The 23622-nt window shown below is 39.0% G+C and overlaps 1 protein-coding gene across 4 annotated transcripts in view; it reads left to right on the plus strand.

Moving 5' to 3' along the window:
• The window catches only part of ZDHHC3 (zinc finger DHHC-type palmitoyltransferase 3), a 41430-nt gene extending 19013 nt beyond the window's left edge, over positions 1 to 22417 (plus strand). For 3 of the 4 annotated variants that reach the window (XM_044456293.1, XM_044456285.1, XM_044456275.1), the window contains 5 exons: positions 609 to 733; positions 1958 to 2054; positions 4577 to 4658; positions 7368 to 7498; positions 18806 to 22417. In XM_044456293.1, the coding sequence (XP_044312228.1) occupies positions 609 to 733; positions 1958 to 2054; positions 4577 to 4658; positions 7368 to 7498; positions 18806 to 19045 (675 nt within the window). In that variant the 3' untranslated portion in view covers positions 19046 to 22417. Of the gene's footprint in view, positions 1 to 608; positions 734 to 1957; positions 2055 to 4576; positions 4659 to 7367; positions 7499 to 12366; positions 14006 to 18805 lie in introns of those variants that run through there. The other variant, XM_044456302.1, reaches the window with a different exon arrangement.
• The last annotated feature ends 1205 nt before the right edge of the window (positions 22418 to 23622 follow it).

Consider the following 23622-nt stretch of genomic DNA (forward strand, 5'->3'; position numbering starts at 1 on the left):
GCCTGCTGGTTTTTTTGTTTGTTTATACAGTTCTTTATATATTGTCCTCCATAGCCACTTTGGCTCTCAGAATGGTTGAGGATTATGGGTGGTGTAGTTCAACACACATGGAGGACATCTGGTTGGAAAAGCCTATATTTGACTGTAGCACCTGTTAAATCTCAAGACAATGAAAATACTGACATTGGACAGGCTATAAAGTGTCCTAAATAGGATGCTGCAGAACTTTCCCAGATTGTTTGTACCATTAATGTACTACTACTTATAGCTATGAAATTCTCTCCGAAGTGTAGTTTTAAACCTGCTATCTCCTTGTTGTGTATTCAGTACATTCAGTAAACAATCATTACCTTTTCTTCCCATTTTCCTCATAGGGACTATCTGCCTGTTGTACTTCAGGAAGTAAACAGCATATAGACATTTCCATCTTTTGAAACAATTGAACTTCCATTAATGCCAGTTCATCAGTTTCCTGTTTAAGCATATAAAACTTAGCTAATGGATCTAGCAAATTCCACTGTTTCTGTACAACCATTCTCTAACAAGCATCCTATTGACTTTCCTGTTGATGACAAAAACATTCTAAAATGCCTTAATTTCTTTTCCAGGGTGCAGTGCCCAAAGGGAATGCCACAAAAGAGTTCATAGAAAGTTTACAGCTGAAGCCAGGACAAGTAGTTTACAAATGTCCAAAATGCTGTAGTATCAAACCAGACAGAGCACATCACTGCAGGTAGTATTGACACATTTGTTACGGACTTACGTCACTGTTGGGTGAGCTGCATTTACTGTGCTGACTGCCTTTCCCTTTCCCTTTGTGATGATGTGTTAGTTTTCCATGTATAATTTGCAGCTTAAAAATGCTCTAACTTACTGTGGCAAATGGTAGCTTGAGGTCTAACTCCTGTATGACTCCTTGAGGTCTAAGTGTCTGTATGTGTGTAAGAGAGGGAGAGACAGAGTGTAAGCAGAAATAATTTCAGTAGTTAGTCCACTGAAGTGTATGTGTCTCTACATCTCTGAAAGGCATACTGTTGTCTGACCTGGATCAGGCTCATGTGCCTTCCTGATTTTGGAGCAGAATCAGGATATGCGCTGTCATGATTGACAAAGCTTTGTGTTAATGATAAAACACTCTACTCAAATTATTGCAGCAGGGCTGCACAGAACCCTACTTAGTTGTTCCTTGTGTCTGTCACAAAGCCACATCCCACATCAGTTTTCAAGGTTCTAAAAATTCTGTGTGGTGTCAAGAGATAATTGAGCTTATAACATATAGGGACTTGTGCAAAGAAAAAAATGGAGTGGACAGTCTGTCTAAAGCATGAAAGGAGAGAAAGCTATCTGTAGTTGATGTGGAGCCAGGTGTGTGTGATGCAGGAGCAGAAAAAGTAAAAGGAATTAGAACTTGCCCTGCAAGAACTGCTACTGTCTGCTCCCTAATTTCAAATGTCTTTACACAGCCAAGGAAGGATGAATGAGAGACAACAGGCCATAATACACCAAAATGTCACAAGTATAGCCCATGAGAGCCGTTCGTATAACTAAATGGCAGTATTATGTTAATTTGAAACATGCAGATCTTCAAAAATTGGTGGATATCTAGCAGTAGAAGTTGTCCTTTTTCGACTTAGCACAAAGCAGAATCAAATTAGAATTCTCTGATTCAGATACTGCAATCAGAACAGTTGTGACTGAATGAGATAAAGGCACTTCAGCAGAGTTCATCACTTATTAATGCTGCTACAAATCCAGCTGATATTTATTCAATTATGAATGATGTTGTGTATCTAAAATAATGTGACCTCAGCTTAGGTAACTTGAAAGGTGAAGGAGGTTTTGGTAAAGGGGATTTTTTTTCCTGTGATCTAATAAGAGTAGAAGAGTAGATTTTTTTTGAAGGGACAAGATTCCATTTCAGTTTATGATTTGTGTGTTCCTTTTGTTTTTCTTTCAGTGTTTGTAAGAGATGTATACGGAAAATGGATCACCACTGTCCATGGGTCAACAACTGTGTAGGAGAGAATAACCAGAAGTACTTTGTACTGTTTACAGTAAGTACTTCACTGAATGAGTGTTTTGTATAGAAGTTCAAGCATTCTTTGTCACTTCAGGTGGGACTTGCTCAATTTCTGTGGTTACCTGGTCAAATAATTACCATGTTATTCTTCTGGGGGAGAAAAAATATATTACTGTTGCAAAACATTTGAAGCAAAGTAATTAAAATTAAAATCCATCCATCTAAGTGTACATTATCAGCCATTCACTTTATTCTACATATCAAATACTCTGGAAGTTTTGAAGACTGGCTACTTCATCCGCTGCTGTTTTTGCTTAACATCAAATACTATCTACCGCAGTCAGAATGGTCCGGTTTACTTAATAAAAGGGCAGTGAGACATGACTAAATAATATAGCACCAAAGTGAGGGTGTCAATTATAGCAGGGATTTTAAAAGTGAGAAAATACTGAGATAATGGTAATCCTCTGTGCAGTTGAAGACTTAGTGCTTTGCCTTCCCTAGTCATGCGCCTTCTGGCTCTGTGGCTTGAATCACGTGGTGCTTTTGGCTTTAGGTGTGTTTTGTTCCATGTACAGACATGACACTTAAGCACTGCTGTGTTCGCAGATACACACTGGCTTGAGTTTGGACAAGAGGAGTAGTGGCACTCTTGCCTGTTGTGCAGGGTATGTCAGGCTAGAGTGCCTCTGGCGTTTTCCAATTTTAATTCTATGATTAGAATAAACAAGTTGTTAGCATATTTTTAGTATCTTTCCTCGGACTTGGTAGGAACCTGCCTTTATCACATGGCATATACCATATTTAATGGAAGGCTACATTTCCTTTTCCTACTATTGCATAATTCAGTATTGTTAGAGGAAAAAAATGGACCTCTTCTTCAGTCAGTTCATTTAGCCCAGGTATTTTCCACTGGCCTGTTCATTGTCTGGCTGAAGTGATTTAAGAGATGAGGCTGAAGATAAGGAAATCTTTAATCACAGCTAAAGTTTATCTATACTGAATGCTGTAGCTTGGATTTCAGCTCCAGCTAAAAACTGGCAAGCCAACCTGGAGGTTATTAAAATCTTCATTATTGCCTTCCCCTGCTGTGAGTGGGACACTGGGTGTGTGCTTTTCTTACAAAAAGATTCCTGCGAACATAAGAGAATGGCAGAGTAACTGTGGAGGGAAACTGTCTGGCGGAGCAAATGTTACAGTGGCGTGACACAAAAAAACTCAGGTGGAAACATGCACTATAAGGATGGCCTCCTTAAGAAACTTCAGCAGTTAAAGAAAAATACTAGTTTAGTTTAGTTTTATTAGATTAACAGCCCAACCCTGTCTAAAACCCGAAGCTGAACCTTAACTCTGTTGCATGGTGCAATATAGCTTCAGTTTGTTATGGTGCACTGTGATCCAATGTGCAGGCCTGCCAGTCATCTGCATATTTACTCAGAATTCTGCTCTATTCAGGGGACTTGCTTGAAAAAAGCTGTGCATAGCATAGTTTAGCTACAGTCTTTTATCTATCTATCTATCTATCTATCTATCTATCTATATTTAAAGCTTTTATATTCTGCCCTTCACAATGTCTCAGGGCAGTAATGCAATAAAATATAAGATACAGCATCCAGAGAATATATAAAATCAATCTTAAAACACGACTAACATTTAAAATAATGGAAAATGAAAAGGTTTTGGCCTGGCACTGAAATGAAAATGCTATAAGCAGTTATATCTTAGTATGAATAACTTTAGCTCAGGATTATTTGTTCACATAGTAATGTGTTAACAACTGCCTGAAAGCTAAAGAGACATAGTGGTTAAGAGTGCAGGACTGGGACTCAGGTGATCTTCCTTCTGTTCTCCATTCGCCATGGAGCTCATGGCCTAGTCACAGACTCTCAGCCCAACCTAGCTCACAGTGTGGGTTGTTTATTTGTTATATTTATATCCTGCCTTTTTTCTTTTAAAGAACTCAAAAGGGCGCACATCATTCTCCTGCTCTCAGTCTTATCTCCACAACAGCAATCCTGTTGGGCTGAGAGTCTGTGACAGGCCCAAAGTCACCCAGTTGGCTCCATGGCTGAGGTTGCTGTGAGGACAAAATTGAAAGGAGGAGGAGAAGAATTATGTGAGCTGTCTTGAGCTCCTTGGAAGGAGAAAACTGGCATGTACATTCATACTTATTTATTCTGACTACAGAATGCGCACTTAAGTTTTTGTAAGTATACGCTACTTTTGTAAGGTTGCAGAACAACTTCTTTGAAATCTCTGGGAGAAATTTCAGCTAAAGAAAGGACATACAGAGAATGCACGTCTCAGATTCCAGGGTATAGATTCTGTATGTATGTATGGTTTAGTAGGTAGAAGATGTTATCTGTTGATTATAGTACTTCAATTAGACGTAGAGTCCAAGCAGTTGAGGAATCTCTGGGATAAATTCCTATGAAATCATTGCGTCTCAACATGGCATTGCTAGAAACTCTTCTCAGTGTATTTTGCACACTGTGTATGTAAAGTTCCCATCTGCAAAGCTGTGTTTCTTAACAGTTCAAAATTGTGTTGTTTCAGATGTATATAGCACTAATTTCCCTGCATGCCCTTATCATGGTTGGATTTCACTTCCTGTATTGCTTTGAAGAAGACTGGACAAGTGAGTACAAACAAATGTAAAGCTTTCTAAACTAACTGGGCACAATTATTTTCTTTCCAAATTAGTAACATGTCGAGAAAGAATGTCTTCTTACCTTAGATAAAAAGAATTGCTCTCTGCAGGCATTGCCAAAGCAGCAGCATTTTCAGGCGCAAAGAGTTGGCTCACATCCTGCTGCAGTACTGACTTGACCCTTTCAGGTTTAATCTGCACAATGTGACTAATATCATACTGGGCAATATCCAAGCTGAAGCAAGCACTCATGTAAATTACTTTGGGCAAGCAAAAGCATCTTCTTGTGCAATACCAATAATATTAGCTGACTTACTGGGTTTTCCAGAGAAAAACTAACAATTAGCATTTTTGGCATTGCACTGAACGTTGTTTTTGCTTTTACACAGTAATTAATGGTAGTGCTACTGTCAGCTTGGATACTGCCCGTTCCTTTTCCCCTACTTTTCTATGCAAACATTTAAAAAATAAAAACACTGTATCAGATCAGGAAGGCAATCAAATAGAAATAATACCTGCAACACAAATGTAACATAATGAAAAGACCATGGACTTCTGGGAGATGTTTCTGGAGACCATGAAGAACAGTGGGAGCCTCCAGACTCTTCCAGGCAAGACAACCTGGAAGAATGATAACCTTGATGGATGGTTTTATACATTGCTGAAAAGTCCTGGAGGATCTACTCACCACCATTTATCCAACCAGCAAACATAATCTACCAGGGTGATAACGGTTGTTTCAATCCCTAGCAAAGGTCCAAAACACAGCTGGAGTGGATATAAATCAATAGTAGATGAACTTCTAGGCTTTGCATGTTTTGACAGAAGAAAGTCATTCAATTTCCAGCATGCCTCTGCTATGTCTGAACCTGCTTAGGATTGTGCCCTTGGTCATCAAAGCAGCATGAGCCATGTTGAATCACAGTTTTGCATTCTAACCTCTCAGGGCTGTTGTGAATTGGACAAAATAAAGCAAACATTTGGCTTTAAAATAGCCTGGACTTAAGGTCTCTGAATGCCAGAGTTTGAAAGGCTGCCTCATCCCTTCCCTGCTCATGCTTCTGGTCTTTAAGGAGGCCCTTCTGGTCATCCAGCATGCACCTTGGCTCAACAGGTGGCTGCCCAGAAAGTTTCCCCTTCCCTTGAGTAAAAGCATGCTGGAGAGATTACGCTGCAGACACTTCTTCACTCCCAGGCTTTTCCAAATCACTTTTTTTGTTTGATCAGATACACTGCTGGTCACTTTTTCAGAGACTTACATGCTGAAACTGATATTTCTAATTGTACTTTACTGTGATTGTCTCTTATAATACACTGTTTTAGTAAATTTATTTAACAGGTATATAAGAGTATTAATTTGTGTTTGTGTGTGTGTGTGTGTGTACATGCATACATATTTGTAGGAGTAAAGATCAATTCCTGCTTCAAAAACAAACAAAACCATGTAGACATACGAGGTGAGGTTTGGTACCATTGACTTTCCAGGTTGTATAGTCCTCATTTGAGAGCCTATCATAATGGTCAGAAAAAATACTGAAGAATTAAGGTGTACGAGATTTTTATCCCTCCTTCCTTCTATACATCTTTGGTTGGCTGTTGCTTCTAGTACAGGTTCACCTGTATGTAGTACGTGGATTGGGAAAGGGAGACAGGAGTAGTGCTACTTTACTTTCTTGAAGAATCTGGCCATTTGTAATCAAAGCACCCTATGCTGACGGTGGACTTTCAGCTGTGTCCAGAAGTAATGCCCCCCTGCCATTTCATTGCCATGCAGACTGTCCCTTTTATGATGCTACAAATGTTTTATCTCTAGATGACAGAATGCACATGGTGAAAGCTAGGTCAAACCCCTGGAGTGGCGCTTAATTGAAAAAGGGACCTGTGGGTCATCACAGCCTGAATCTTCAGTTCTCAAAACAGTATTACTAAAAATTGCCTCTTAATTTCTTGCATCCTTTTCCATGGCAGCTAGGCAGATTTATTTTTAAGTCATATGCACATTTGGTGTACAATGCCAACAAAAATTCTTCTGTGAATTAATTTATGATATTTATATGGTGCCTATATTTTTTTTCCAGGCACTGTATGGTGGTAAAGTAGAATCAGTTAATAAAAACTAAAAGCCATAAAGTAATATGTTTATATTGTGTGTGCGTGCATGTATTGTATTGTATTTCACTGTAGTGAAATAGAAAAGTTTATATAAAGCCAGCATGGTAAAAAAAAAAACATTGCAAACCCAGAATAGTACAAGCAGGATAAAATGAACCAAGAAGTAAATGCAAATTAAAAGACCAACATATGGATGGCATTAAAAGAGCAAAGATTTAAAAGGAGAGGTTGAACCTTGCAATGGAGAGAAAACTATGTTGGCACCTGGCAAATTTCCCTGGACAGAGTGCTCCAAAATGGGAAAGGGGGCTGCCACCAATAAAGCTCTCCCTAGTATACCCTCTAAAGTGTCAGAATGAAGAGGAACTTGGAGAAGGGCCTCCACAAATTACCTTAGGATATCTGTAGGCTATAGCTAGACCCCAGAAAAAGGCATGATATAACTCAGGGAAAAAATACTGTATATCTATTCTTGTAAGTTCTGTCTGTTTTATAAACTGCTTTTAAGTACTTAACATTTCAATAATAATCCATTGGCTCAGTTTCTGTTAGGATATTTAAAGCTTTGTCATATTGTTTTTACAGAATGCAGTTCTTTCTCTCCACCAACTACTGTGATCCTTCTCATTCTCCTGTGTTTTGAGGCTCTTCTCTTTCTCATCTTCACGTCTGTAATGTTTGGAACTCAAGTACACTCCATCTGCACTGATGAAACGGTGAGTACTTTCTTTTATAAAAATCATTAGGTTTTTGCCTTCCTTACCTTGCTAGGTAACAATCAATGTGAGAAAACTTTCAGAAATAGTCAACATACTCCAAAAGTCAGTAAGGGCATGCATGAGAATGAAAATACGACACTTGTGAAAAAAGTTTTTATAAGTGGTAATTGGAATTACCTTGTGATGTTCTATCACTCCACGGAACAGAGAATCTCACACACATGGTGGAGTCTGGAATTGTTATGGGTGTTGTCATTCCAGGAACCAAATTTGCAGTGGCAAGCAAAGATGATAGGAGAAATGTGGTGGAGAGTGCTCATAGCACTAACCCATGTTTTGTTTAACCCGTGAGTTTTTGACCTATCAAGGGTTTGTCCATGAAAACAAAATATGATTTGTTTTCTCAGTTCATAGGTTGATTCTTGCTCCTTTGCCCACTCCCAATAATCTCAAATGACTTTGTGGTGCTGTATTTTGGCATGTAGAACAGCAAATATTTTTTATCATTTTTACTTACCTCCTCTGTAGCTTGACAGAACAATTGGTAAATAATGGTTCTGACTTCACACATGTCAACAAGCTGTGACTAAACAATCCAGAGTTCACAACCCAGCAGTAAATAATGGGTCCACTTTTTGGGTTGTTTGTGGTTAGCGCAGTTAGATTTGCACAGCACATCAGCTCTGAATTCAGCAACCCATGGGGTTAAATAAACTCTGGGTTAGAGTTATATATAAAACAGGTTAAAAAATTATTTGAAGATAACTGTACCTAGGTAAAAAAGCTGTCCTTTGAGGCTATGCAAAGGACGGCATAGAAATGTTTTAAATAAATAAATAAAAAATATCTTAAGGTGCTCTCTTTTGCCCCTTTTAATGGAGAATCATCAAGTTCTGTTTCAGCAGAGTATCAGGTTTCACTGAGAATGTCCACAGGAGAGCTGTTAAGGTGGTCAAGCTTCCCCTAATAATTCCTGTGTGACATAAGGGATAAGTCTGTGTGTTTTGATGAGCATACAGAGAAATAGTCATTTGCCCTTCTAATTTTGCTCCTTCCCAATGGAAAATTTTTAGCTTTTTGCAATCTGACCAACTTGTCTGACTTTGTGGAAGAGCCAGAAAAGAGATAAGCAAGTTGGGCCATTTCTGTCTTCTACTTGTTTTGTTCCATAAACCAAAAGGAAGATTTCTTTCATTTGTTGATCTTCATTCCAAAAATAGTTGTCATACAGCTATTCATGACATTTTAATTGTAGTTGGGGTATGAGCAATGTTTATTAGCTTCTGCAAAGAGCCTTCCATACCACCAAATAATCATTTTTTGTTGTTTACTTGGAAGGAAAGTGCTGTGTTTCAGGAAGAAAATTCTTTCTATAAGTAGGTTCATATATGCCTAAAACTGTATACACTGGGGTGGAGTCTGTCATGTCATCAGTTAATATATCTTTGCCACCCTTTTAGGAATATCTCTAAGTTCACTCAGCTAAAGTTAATGTACAGTGCAATCATAAGCGATTAAGGCAGCAGTCCTAAATACTATCTATTTGGAACAATCCCCATTGAGCCCAGTGGGATTTAATTCTGTGTAAACATGCTTAAGATTGGTGTGTGTGCACTTCTGGGTAAATTTCATTGAAAACAGTGGCTTATTCTATCCATGTTTACTAGGATACATGCAGCTGGCAGTGGGTTATGGGTAGCCCACACTGGGTTCACACGACATAACAACCAACATTTGGCAGTTGTCGATGGTTGGTTGTCCTGTCATATCTTGAGAACTCTATTAAATAAAGTTTTTAATCCTCTCACTTGTAAGCATAGATAGTATCTTAATTTACCTACCAACCATTTGGGTACATTTCCCAGTCCAAAGAAAATTTCAGAAATGTTCCCAACAATATTTTTTAAAAGAAAACCATACAGGTATGAGGAAACCATATATGGGGCTCTAGCTCTTGCCAGAGGATTATATTGCCAAGGGGGAGAGACTGTTCCTCCACTACTGGAACTTGCATTCCTTTCCTGTATTCAGGTTTTCCCTTTCTTTCCCTCCTCTTTTTCCTTTCTGTACATGGAGCTGACATTTTCATTTAGCTGGTCACCACAGCATTAGTCTCACTTTTCTGAGTAGTCACAGGTAATTCCAATCTCATCAGTGTATATGTGAAGTTTTACCTACAGAACCACCTAAAATTAATCTCCAGCTTTACTAATACGAGAACTGTCAAGTTACTTGGTACTTCCTCTCTTTGCTGACTCAAGGAATTGTATTTTATTCAAAACAAGAGGTAGATCTGAGTTACACTTGGCTTTTTTGTTTCTGGAAGTGGAGATCAGTCATTGTTTCTCTGCCCCAGAGTGCATTGCTAGATCTGATCTGATATCTGTAATACTAATTTATTTAGACTGGAAATCTCCATTTTGAAGTTGGATCTGAATGAATTGCTGTCCACATGGCTAAAACATCTGGCCAGATGTTCAGATTTTTCTTTTTCTTACCTCATGTCCTGCTTTCTATGCCATCTGATATGGTTTTGGAGAGCGTTTTGGAGAACTGAAAAGTTGGCATAGATTTGTGGCATTTTTGTTAGCTTTACTAAAGGTATTGCCTAATTGTGGAATTTGAACTTATATGAGGATAAAAATGTTTGCATATACCTCATTTGCCATGTTGATACCCTCTAAAGAATTTTAGAGAGATTCTTCAGAGATCTTTCAGTCCGCTTTGGATTTCACAATCTGGAATAACCTGGTACATTCTGTTTGCTAGGTCTACCTGATTGCAGATAACTTCTAAGGAGTTTTAAAAATACAAGCTATTAACTCCACTGTGAACACTATTTATTATTTATTTATTATTTCATTTTACTTCTATGCCGCCCTTAACCCAAGGGTTTTCTGGGTGGCTTACAGATGCTGAACCATTTATTTGGCAAATCACAGCTAAGTGTTCTGTACTAAGTGGAGTTTACTTGTAAGTTAGCATCTCAAACCATGCTTTGATCTGATTTGGGTTCCTGCTTTGTATTATATGTAGTTGGTCAGATTCAAGCAAAGCTGTAAACTGTGGTTCATTCAGTAGCACTGGGAACCTATATCCCCCTCTTCTTATGCAAGTCCAAAGGAGAAGAGGAAGTACGCAAACCAGATGTCCATGCCTACTTTCAACAACAGGCTAGGGTTTGCTGTTACATTTGAATGCAGCCAATATCTATTCAGTCAACTCCCTACCTTCATGCTTGATGACACTCCAAAGAATTCTGAAAGGTTGGTGAAGCCCAGCTTGTCTTTGCAAAGGCCTTACAGTTCTACCACCAGCATGGGTTTATCCTTCACTATGCATAATAATTTTATCTTCTCTGACTCAGAAGATAGATTGACTGATGTGTAATTTTCTGCCGTCCTTTAATACATGGTGTTGACAATCAATTTGATTTTGTAAAAAGCTTATTCTTTATACAAATAAGGCACTTCATATTTACATGTGAATCCAGACCCTGTGACTTGTATTTGTCAGTTAGCTCAGAAAACATCACCCTGATCTCCATTGGACATAATTGCTTCAGCCTCCTTTTTAACTAACACTCTTTTTTTAAACAAATTACTTTTTCTGAAATTAAGTTTGACTGCTATGGACTTTACTGACAATTTCCCTCTCGGGTATATGTGAGATTTTCTAGTGTTATGGTCAGTGTCCACATGGTTAAGCAACATTTATGTCTCATGCCAGATTTGGTCACTGATGAGACCTTTCCGTTGGCTTCTTGACCTTCCTAAGGCAGAGTAATTTGCTGCATATGGAAATATTTTCTTTGTCACAACCTGAATGTACACTTATTCTCTAGGTAATTAAAATCAGCCCTCACTGCAACTTTATTTCTTGGTGTTCTCACAAAAGCATTTCTGTCTTGGAAGTTCCCCATTCAGTCAGGAGCACAGCGGTGGTGTGTTCCGTGTGCTAAATTGCTGAGACTGCTCATGTTCTGCCCTCATGTTCCCTATTCTACAATTGAATTTATTCTTTCTAGGTTTTTCTTTTCATTTGTATTTAATGCCCTCTCTGACACACAGAGACCTCCTATTGTATATTCTGTTACAGCATGATATTTTAAAGGTTTGTTTGTCATAGTTATTAGTCACATACAATAAAATATTTGGCTGACACACAGAGATTAATGGTGTGACCTACTCTGCCCCTTCAAAATTTCTGAATGTCAGTATGAAAAAGTGGCCTTAAAGAGGAAAAAAGAATCAATACACTTTCTCTAATAGGGTGAAAAATGTGATGGCACCTTTCTTGTTTAGTCATGATTTTTATCTCAAACACATGCTGATAATATTGAAGCATTCAACAATTAGAATTTGAAAGGCCTATGTTAATTCTCCTTCTCATCTTTACTTAATATTGTTCCTTTCTCACTGTCAGCATGCTTAAACTTTATCCTGCAAGTCTTTTCCTTGCTGACAGCCTGAACCTTGCTGATTAGAAGCATTCTGTGGGATTCTGGAAGTGGTGCTGATGCTGGAGCACTTCCTGAAGTTGCTTATGGAGAGAGAACCTGAGAGTTGTTGGATGAGGGGTAATATGGGGGTCATATAGACGTAAAGAAGACCATATTGAGTGCTTTTCTGGATATTATGGCATTTTCTAACATTTTCCTTATGGCTGTGTGGTTTTCACCTAATCATAAATTGTTATGGTTTTGCTTTTTGTTTCTCTGTCCATTTAAAAAAAAACTATTTTGAAAATGTTCAGGGTTTCCTGCTTCAGCCATTTGATAAAGGATAGACAAGAGGGATCCTTTTCCCCGAAATCAGAACTAAAAAACAACCTCCTGACTGAAAATGTCATATTTCTGTTTTCAGGGAATAGAACAATTGAAAAAAGAAGAGAGAAGATGGGCTAAAAAAACAAAATGGATGAACATGAAAGCAGTATTTGGCCATCCGTTCTCTATAGTTTGGCTTAGCCCATTTGCTACTCCAGACCAAGGAAAAGCAGACCCATATCAGTATGTGGTCTAAGAATCCATGAACAGCATTGCCACTAAAAACTACATTTACAGCACTCTGGTTATTATACAGGAATGTTTCAAATGGAAAGGCAATTTTTCTTTTCTTTTTCTTTTTAAAAAATGCCTGTTAAATGGCTGATCATTGCAGAGAAAAGACCAAAACAGGAAAAAAAAGAGGCAGGCCTGTATTCCGAAAACTTTCGACGATTCTCTGTCTCTGGTGGCTGAAGCTTTTTCTTTTCTTTTTTAACTTGTTAACTTTACTGGCCTGTTTTGTTTCTCTATCTGCTTTCTCTGACATCACTAATGTAAAGGAGAATATCTTTTTTCCTGTGCCCACCCATCCATGCTGACTAAGTAGTCTTTCTACCATGGTTGACATCCAAACAACAGTCTGTGCCAACTGTGCCGCCATCTTCTGTCATAACCATTTATGGACTTCCTGATGGCAGACAGTGCTTTTAGTTTGCAGTAGGTATCTCTCCTTGTGTTGTGGAATCTTTCACTTCTCCCCCACTGAGAACGAGCCTCACTAAGAACTGCAAGATGGAAGATAAAAGTATGACCCTGCAAGAGGGACAGTTAATAATTGAATTGCTTAGCGTTTAATGTTTAAAGCATATTGCCAACGTTACTATATGTTACATTACTATTCTTTGAACAGCTACAAGAAAGAATTCTATCTTTTTTGCACTGTTTGGTTAGCAGGGAATGCTGTCTTCCTAGGTGAAATGGGTGGTTTTTGTGTGTATGTGTGGGTTGTAATGCCTTATAATTGGAGGAGAAAGAAATACTGATTTAAGTGTGTAGAAGTGTAGAATAGCAAGATGGTGTCTGTCTTGTTTTTTTAAATTGAGAGATTGTTTTTGAACAGTGTTCTTGTATAGAAAAAGGCTTGCAAGTTCAGATAAAAACATAAGCACAGAATGTTAAGTAGCTATGTAAGCATTATCCACCCTTTTCTTTTAAAGACATTGCCACTTTTTATATCTCTAAATGTTTATTCTCTTTTATATTTATACATATATATTTTACATCAGGGAAATGTCACATGTTAAAGGATCATGCATGCCTTCTGTCATGACTTTGTGGATGGCAAACTGTCTGTGTGATAAGAACAGAAAGTAAAGAGGGCATTCTGTTTTTTGAAAGAAGCAGTTAAAACAGAGTATACCCAAACTGACCGAATCTCTAACTATTTTTTATCTGGGCTGGAACTTTATCATATATTTTGGATAAAAAAAATAACTACTGATGGAAGCCATCAGAATAATTGCAAAGAAAATCCCTTCAAAATGTAGAACTGCAAATAAGCTGTGCTCTTGAACTCATTCTTTAGATTGAATCATAGCCATGGAGTGGGAGGGAAGTCAGTGAAGGAGGCCAATAAATCTCTCTTGTTATGAAAAAAATGTGAATGCTGCATCTTTTCAATTCTGTCAATGCTTCCATATGGGAAACAAATGCAATAAAACCTTTTCTGAACACTGTTTTGGTGCCTTCTTTACAAACAAACAAAAAAAAAAAAAAGATAAAATTCTATATTCTGTTTGCATCCAAGATGGTAGAAAGAAGAAAGTTGAGAACTTGAGTTTAAAATGATGGGAAACATCTAAAAATCAATAGGACATAAGCTACCTTTTTAAATGTGTTGTCACTGATTGTTTTGAACACATAAGCAAACATTTTAATAATTCCATTTTGTGCAGCTAAAATTGTGTGTTAATGCATCTGTTGCCATGGGAATGCAGGCAATGGCTTAGCTGACTGCACTGAGAGCTTAAAAGAGAAATTTCTTTGGAAGACCAAAGTATTTAGTAATAACAGGTATTGGTTGGAAAGTTAGAGAATCTCTTATGCAGAAGTGAGGTCCACTGAGCTCACTGAAACGTATTTCAAAGCAATTCAGCATAGATCTGCATCTTAGTCTGCTTGTTAATAGCTTATTTTTGATGATGGCTATCTTTATGTTCAGAGGGCCTTGGAAATGATTGAATTTGGTCTTCCAAGGCCTTATTTCCTCTTTGAATGAATGAGTTCGCCAGGCATTTGATGGGGTTCATCTTAGACTGCTCTTCAGTGTACCATTGTTCATTTATTTCTAGTTTCTACCCATATCTGGGTACATTGTAAGAGATACAAACTTGCAGTTGCACAATTGAAAATGGTGTTTATTGAGAACATGGATTTTGAAGATGAGCTTAAATATTCTTCTCTGTTAAGTCATTGATCAAGAACCTTATGATGGATTCCTGGAGGAAGTCCTAAAATGGCTGGTGGCAGACATTCAAATATTCAGAGGGACATGGCATTGAAATTCTTTCCTTAGGAAGGCTTGACTTTTGCTCATGCTGAAGTATTTTCACTAGTGGTTGAAGGTCTTTTTATTTTCCCCAGCCTTGGAATGCCTGATAAGATTATTTATTGCTTTATTGATTGTGCTATATTATGGCATTGTGATGCTAATTTTGAGGGATTGCCCTGGAATTAGTTATATGGAAAAGTAGTAAATCTATTAAAATTTCAATATATAGTCTTGAATAGTTTTGTTGGAAGGTGGGAGTGAAAATCCTGAAGTATACTAATAAACCTTTCTACCTCATAATATGAATCCTACCATCACTATGGAACCTCATTTCAAAATGTATATTCAAAATCCTATATTCTTTGAAATTAGGGGTCTATATATTTTGAGTCAATCTTATAGCTAAGCTAAAACATAGGGTAGCCAGCATTGTGCCCCCTCCCCTTGTTCCTGATCTTGCATTGCATGAAACGGAGGAAAATCTTCTGCTTTTCCCCTTCTAGAAACCCTTTCAAGTATATTGGTCTTGGGGGAAATTGCCAGCCCTGTTGAGAATGAGCGTGGCAGTTGCTTCCAGCATGACCCGTGAGTCACACCAAGAACAACGGCCACCATCATTGCCAACAACCCTCATCTCCACCTCTACACTTGGAACTGGAGGAAGGGGTAAACGTTGTGTTGGTGTGGCATTCTTTTCCCAGCTTGAAGCAGGAGAAAGAGGCAAGGCGGTTTAACATATTTGCACAAGTGCAGCGTGGGGTGATCCTCATCCATCTGCAGTTGCAAGCTGAAAAGGAATGCTAAGGCAAGAGTTACGAGTGGAATTGTGGTCTTCAGAATTTAATCTGTGTTTTGTTCAGTTGAGAGCTCTGTGTTACCATTTTGTTTGTACATTGAACTGAGCCCAAGGCATCCATATAGATAGCCGTGTAGCACCTTAAAAACTAATGCATTTGTTGTGGCGTATGTTTTTGTTCTGGTTCTCCAAAGCTGCATCAGCAGTTGCTGCAATAGATTTATTATTTTTGAAGATGCCACCAGCTAATGTCCACCTCTGGCCATTCAGTAAGGCTACCTGTTCATGAATAAAATGAGGCTGGTGTCAAGGCATGATCTAGCGTTGAACTAAAAATACTGTATGGTGATCCATTTTATACATGTTTGAATTCTCTCATTTGTCTTCATGTTTTAAACAGATAGATAAATAGAGGCAAGGAATAATATGAATCATACATTGCAGGTCCCCAAAAGAACTACTTTTGTGGTATATGTAGAATCCTGTTTGTTCTCTATTGTAAGTGCAAGTGGTGTTTGTGTTTCAAATTGGGTTGGCTGCCTATTGGTAAATGTAAGAGAGGTTCAGAAGCTGAGAAAACACTTGAAACTGCTGCAATACAGTACTTTTCTATTTCTCACCACTAGTTACAGTATATTTTCAGACACTGCATCTATGGAAAATTCTAGCACAGATCTCTGCAGTTCAAAGCAATTCCACCTAATGCAATTTGGTTCTTACAGGGAAAACAAAACCTGAGATTTGGCTCATCTCCAGGTATTACTTCTCAGGGCACACAAATAAAAAGCATGCCTTATCAACCATGGAGGCGTAATCTTTGTTTAAAAAGGAGTACTAAAAGGCAGCTCCAGAATGTTTCCCAGCTGTGATCTCAAAATGTTGGAGCGTTCACAAAAATGGTGATGTCAAAAATCTAAAAAAGTGTTTCATAAGAAATGGTTGTGTGAATAGCCCATTGCTTTTTTGCTGAGTATAACTGCAGGTTTTTCAGTGCAGTACTTTTCCCATTAGCACAATTCCAACGTGCTTGTGGCATCTCTTCGTAGTGGCTTGCCCAGCATATTGAGGTAGCTTTGGAGCAGAAACTCTCATCTGTCATCTGTAATCAGGTTTTGGTTCTGTAAAATTCAGGCTAGAGTATAAGCATTAGGAAGAGATTGTCTTGTGAAATCAAACAGATTTCACTCTTATTTTTCTACAGTAAGACTGGAAAATCCAATATAAAATCAACAAGCTATTGACCCAAATCCCTAACCATATTTTCAGATTTATGCTTGCATATGGACTTCACATTTGTTTGCTGTAAAAGCCTTAACAAGTTCCTCTCTCTTTTTTAAAAAAAGTCTAAACATTTTTAAAGCCTTGTACTGGCACATCTGTTTCTTTTAAATAGGCAACACCAGCTCTGTTTTGAAGAGCCCCTGTAGGAAGTAAATGGGCAAGAAGCATTAAACCTTGTTCTGAACTGTTTCCATAATTTTTCCACAGCTAGCAAGATACAAATAAAACTGATAGCTACCATGGAGCTACAGTGGTTTTCCCTGTTCCTCTCAGCAGCCTTGGATATCCTAAGGAAAGAGGTTGAATTATTTGCACCACTGCCATGGAAGTGGGACTTGCTACTTGCTGTTACTGTGATCATTAGGGTAATCCTTTTCCTCATTGACAGCAGCAACTCTCTTAGGTATTTTAAACCTTTGCACACACACATCAGTGACACTTAACTGTGCTTTTCATTTCTGCTGGCTTTGCCTGATATATGGAAGTGCTAACTCGTCATAGTTGGTAGACAACTTCATGGGGAGCTAGTCCATTGCCCTAGCAAAACTTCCATGGATCATTGGAGCTTGACAGTGGCTGGGTTCACAGAACCTAGTAAACCAGAATCTAAGTTGAGTGTGTGCTGTCATTGAACCATGGATGGTTCTTGAATTAGGGGGTTTTGTGTTCTGTGGACCAAACCATGCTAACAAACCAGGCTTGTTAACTGTTATCAAACTTGGAAGCTAACCCATGGTTTGTTGTTGGGCTGTGAACTCTGGGTTGTTCTCCCTGGTGAGCTACTCATAGTACAAAGGTGGCTGCACACAGTGGCAACCCATTATTCAACAATAACCCATATTGGGGGTTGCCGTTACACACACACCAGGCCATAGTATCTGAAAAGACCCCTCTTCTTTTAATCACATGTACAGTGGGCTCTTCTCAACTTCTGCTTTTTCCAGGATTTTTGATCATTTGAAGAAGAGCTGTTTTCACATGCATATGAGGGATTCTTTTCAGCTGGTACGGTGGATGTGAATGAAAATGTCAAAAGCTGCTGCTGTCTCTGCCTGATTTTGAAAAAAACAGCTAGAACAACTGCTTTTGCTTTGATGAAGTTCATGCTAGGTCTGTAGTACTTTTTGGACTGGTAATGCAAAAATTGGTAATGCAGAAAAGCCCACTTAATTAAATAGCCCCTGCTGAGTTGTTCTGTTTTAACACAAATAACTTTCCAATACCTGTTCCCAAACCAGGCACCCTTAAAAGATGATGTCTTTTATTATATGTGAAGAATTAGATCTTCAAATAAGGTATCTCTTGTCACAAATAGACGTCTGTTCTAAAACACTGCTGTTTTTCTTCAGAACTGTTGCTTAATTTGCAACCTGGAACATCTTTAATAGCTTGAACTTGTACTATTAATTCACTAGGTTTTCTTTGGTTTGGTGACTGCCCTAATAGAATATTCCTGTGTGAAAAGTCAAAAACAGAGTGTTGGACACAAGCCATCACAGGCAGATGGATTCTGTTGGCTTTTCATGCAGCAGATCATAAAATCATTGATTAATGAGCCAACCCCACAAAGTTCATGCTTGTGGCCAAGAATTCTGGACCTAAGAAAATCTGGCAACCCTTGCTGTAGTATTGTGAATCTCCCCCAGATAGGTGTGAAAAACACCATTTTGGCCTTTCACCAGAGTGAGGGGAATGTGCCTGAGTCCTTTTCTGGTCAAGGTACTCTTGAATTTTCCCTCCTGTTTTATTTCTTGCTGAAGGCTGTCCGGGCCATTTGTTTCTTTCTTCAGAAGCCTTCATATCCTCTGGCGAGGAAAGATCCTAGACTGCTTTGATGCTCTTACCATGTCCCAAGTGCTGTGGTGCTTGGCTGTAATGAATAAACCCAACCTATTTTGTTTTCTGCAGGGCATAGAGCGACTTAAAAAACAGGAGCCAACTTGGGAAAAAGTCAGCGGCTGGGAAGGGATGAAGCTGGCTTTCGGGGGTGATCTTTCACTGCGATGGTTCAGTCCTTTTTCAGACCTGAGTTGCAAGAAGTCTCCGCCAGCCGGCACAGCAACTGTTGCTCCCTCCGAAATGGTGGTGCAGGAAGCTTTTGAGCAGCTTTCTGATCAAGAGGTGGTTGTGGATGTGTTATGTGAATGATGCAAAGTGCCCTTATTTACTTTTGACAAGTGTGCACTTGAGACTAATTTTCAAGGGTTCCTGATGCATGAAACCAAGGAAGCTTTATTGGTATCCTGTCCAAGAAGCTTACTAAACAAAAGCAATGCATCTACATTCCTATTACAATGTTGCGCTGTGCTGCGAATGGGTTAACCAAGTTTCCAGAACTGTCCCATGGAAACACTAACAATTTGTCTAAAGTCAACCATTCCTAAAAATAGGTAATAAGAAACCTGTTTCAGAGTCAGACTACCAAACCTTGGTTAACCCCTACTGATCCACTAGCTGGGGTGGTATGGTTCACACAAGGTACAGAGTTTGGCCAAGAAAACTGAGCCAAGGAGAAAAATCTGGCTCCAGGAATTTGACTCTGCGGGTCTAACAAAACCTTGTTCTCATTCCTGCTCCAGGCATTGAAACCATTCATTTTACATTGAAGTCCCCACGGAGTCTTAATATGATACACATGATTGCTAGAAGTAATGGTTCTCTTGTGTCCAGAATGGTAAAGATTTGGTGCAAAGACCACTTGCTAGCAAAACCAGGATTGATTATGACAGTTGCAGTTGTAGGAGAAAAAAGTTACGATTAATAGGGTTGGTAATGATAGATAAACGCTACACTCTGTTGAACTCTTAATGGTTGGAATCAGTCATTAGAACATTTGTTTGCAAATGTGCTGTTGATCCCAATCTCAAATGCATGTTGCAAATGAGTATAGATTTGTAGGGACAATGTTAATGCACTCTGAGTCTCAAACTAGTTGTTTCCTGGAGCAAAATGCTGAAGGATGCGGCACAATGGTGTGTGTCTCTGCAGGCACAAACAATAATGATAATGATAATTGTAGTGACTGCCTGATTAGTTAGGTAGCAAAACCATGAGCAAATACACATGTATAGCTCAGAAGACTACTTAATTTAAATGTTTAAAGACATGGTGTATCTTTGAAGAAAGCATGATGGGCAGGGAAAGTTTATTTCAGGGCCCAGTGAATGGTCTGGAAGCAACGGATCCAGCAGTATAGTTGAAACTGACATGGTCAGTAACCTGGGAGAACACTGGCTCACCATAGATATTAAAATTAGGGGCATAGCTGAAAGCAGACTTGAAAGATTAGCTGAATAGGTTTCTCAGTCTTGGTTGTGTCAGTGTTTTTCAGTGTTGTGCTGTTTCTTGCCTTATGAAGCTTATCCTTTGGAAAAGCATCAAGTCTGTTTAGTGCTTCCTGTTTACTTCCTGTAAAATAGGGAACATGGTGGTGAGGAAATCTTTGTAATATATTAGCTTAGTAGGGCTAGGATCTGACAAACTGATTTTCTTGATATGCAAGGAAGCTTTGGGTCTAATGTTTAAACATCTGTTCTTCAACATTAGTGTCAACTGCATAGAGTGTATGGCAAACCTTCTTGAAATGGCATGGCGTTTCAAAAGTGTTGTATGATCTGGCATTGAGGAAAAGGATTTGCTTATCAGAGTTAAGGGGGAAAGACAGAAATACATCCAAAGTATTCTAACCTTTTCTTACAACGTTAAAGCTTTATTTATGAAACTGAAAAAAATATTTAAAAACCCAGCAAGTAGTTTTCTGCCTTTCAAAGAAGTAACTAAAAAATGGGCCAGGATTTTCACTGTTTAGGGCTATGAAACCTTCATAGCATGCATACCTATAAAAGGGAAAAAATGGCCAGCCTAGGGTTGTCCTGTAGAATTCAAGAGTTTTGTGTTTTCCTTTAAACTCCCTGTTAAAGCTGGAAACCAAGCAGCTGCTCCTGCTTATGCATTCTTGTTCCTTTTTGCTTGTTCTCCTTCCCCATTTACAGTCATGAGCAGGATCCTTGTCTGTCACTAGACGCTGCATTACACTAATCAGATTGTTAGCCTTCTAGCATGGTACAACTCTGGCTGGCAGCATATCCCCAAGATGGAGATTGGTGCCCAGGATCTACTTGGAAAGCTCGCATTTCTGTTTCTAAGGATCTTCAGCAGCCACAGGTAGGAGAAATGAGCAGAGAGCTGGGAACCAGTTGAATGTCCTCTAGGTTGGCCTTACTGGCTGGGGATGATGGGAGTTGTAGTCCAAAGCATCTTTGGGGCAGTCAGTTGGGGAAGCCTGCTATATAAAGGGAGAGGAAAGGGATTGGTACTCATTGGACTGGGTCCGCAGCTGGTGAACAAGTGCAAGGCCCTTCCAGCTCGAGAATGCACTCTTGATTTATGCTGTTAGCCGTCCAGAGACATTGGTAATTGGACAGCATACAAACTGAGATTGAAAAGAAGAAAATGTTCGACATCCCACTTTTGGTAGTTCTCCTTGCAGGAGGACCCTGCACCTCTTCATGTGCAGGTTTGCAGTGGGGTGAAGGGGAAACTAAATTCTTTCTCTGGGTCATATGAAGGAGGTGGCCAGGGTATAGGTTACATTTGTGACACATGTTTTGACAGAAATCTAGGTATTTCATCTTTCCCTCTGTCAAGTTTTATATAGTTGTGGAATTCAGTTGTATCTCCATCACCTTTTGTGTCTTTTCTGTACCCCATTGAAAACAGATAAAGAAGTAAGAGGAAAAATCAAGCAATAGTTACACATTGAGATTCTGTTGTAAGGTTCTTACAGAACAATTTCCATACTGCATAAAAGTGCCTTATTCGAGTCTAGGTGGTTTTTATAAAGCTTTACATAGAGAACTGAGACCAAATGATTTTACCAGATACCAAGGTTAATCTATTAACCAAAGCTTTCTAATTTTTGCCTTCTTTCTCAAACCATTTTTGACATGGTTATGCTTTTATCCACGAGCCTGTTAGGCTGGAGCCTAAGAAGGTGCTTCAAACTTAATAGTCTCTCAATTTGGGAATCCAGTGTTTACATTGCTAAGTGTATTACTGCCTATTCTGTGTAGCTCCATTGAAGCCAACAGAACAAGCCTGCCTTAAAATGCCTCACATTATGGATCTAAGTATTTGCAAAAGGAAATCTTTGGAGGGGGAACTGAAGGAAGGAAATGCTGTCACGGTGCTAAGCTCATCACAAGGCCATGCTATTGTGCAGCCAGTTAGCCTGAGTTTTTGTTTCAAACCAGCAGAGTGAGACAGGCCACTGTTGTGAAAGCATGGTAGGATTAAATGTGTCTTTCTTCAAAGACTGCAATAAATGATCTCTTGGGGCTTAGCATGTAGGGAAAAAATTCTTGTATTTTTGTGAGCACTTTCAGGCTGCAACAATTGCCGTCCTATGCAATTAAAGTGTATGTATTTACCAATGCTGGTGTTCTATTTTTGCTCTTTGTATCTCATTTTCTGACTTCTACTGAGTATAGTAATTATTAAAGAATCACTATTTTCATCTCACATGTGTTGTCTTATATATTTCCAATGATCGTAAAGCCTCTATTCTATGGGAATTTTGGAACTCAGTTTCCATCCATGCTAGTCCTCTCTTTGCAACATCATACACCAGAAACATCCATAGGTTTTGTAGGGTCAAAGGAGTGAAAAATCCATCACATTTAAGCTTTTAAGCAAGTTGCTACCTCTGCACACCAGCCCACACAATCTGGACCATAGGATGCTGCAATTACAGGAGACGTCCAGTGCAAAGTTCTTTCTGGTACTGCTGATATAAAGAAGCCATGACATGTGCTATGAATGAAGATCTTCTCCAGCTCAATAGTCAAACAAACTTCAGAAAAAAGTTCCTGAAATGGCAATAATTTAAAACACTTGGGCTGCTCAAAGGCCCTCTGTTGGCAGATCCAAGGAGATATTTTATTGGGGTACAAGTCCACACTATTCGGTATCCTATCAAAGCTAAACAACTAGCCCTGGTGGAACAGGAGATGGCATCTGAGGAGCTTTAGATTGCAGCAGTTACATGGCCTTGTAGGTGGACGGAAGGGGGAGAAGCTCGACAGAACACCTGTCATAGTCCACTTAGGGTGGCCCACTCAGCCAGACCACACTAACTCCATCTTACTCAATGTTGAAAAGAAGAAACCTTGAACTTACCATTAATTCTTGCTGTCTGCTAAAAACAGAAGAGAAACTAGTAGCTACAGGCAAGATGTTGGTCTTGTGATGTCAGTTGAAGGTAAACAGAACTCTCAAACCCATTGAGAGAGTTTCAAAACCCAAACTTGAGAGTTTGGGTACCTGGGAAAATTGCCCAGGTGCCCAAACAATGAGGCTGCATCAAGAACTCTTTCTCAGAGCTAGAAAAGAGGGATTGTCAGAAAGTCAACAGACTCAAGCAATAAATACTTCTGGAATCTCCACCCTGAGTGCTGGTGGTGAGGATGGAAGGAGAGAACTCCACTGGGAAAGAACCTGAGGTCTTTTTTTCTTGATACTGATGTGAGGAGTAACATAACCCATGTAAGCAGAGGAGATGCACCTGCCTCTAGGTAAAAATGCTAGAGTGCAGGGCTCGGAGAAAGAAATGGCAGGACTCAACCAGGCACTGGAGGAATCCCACCACAGAGACCATACATTTTCAGAGCTGACCACAGGGCTATAAATCATTAGACTGTGATTTTCTGTTTTCCTGCTTGCCACTA

This window comes from Varanus komodoensis, unplaced genomic scaffold, assembly GCF_004798865.1.
Source record: "Varanus komodoensis strain SLA01 unplaced genomic scaffold, ASM479886v1 scaffold10, whole genome shotgun sequence".
Lineage (NCBI taxonomy): Eukaryota > Metazoa > Chordata > Lepidosauria > Squamata > Varanidae > Varanus > Varanus komodoensis.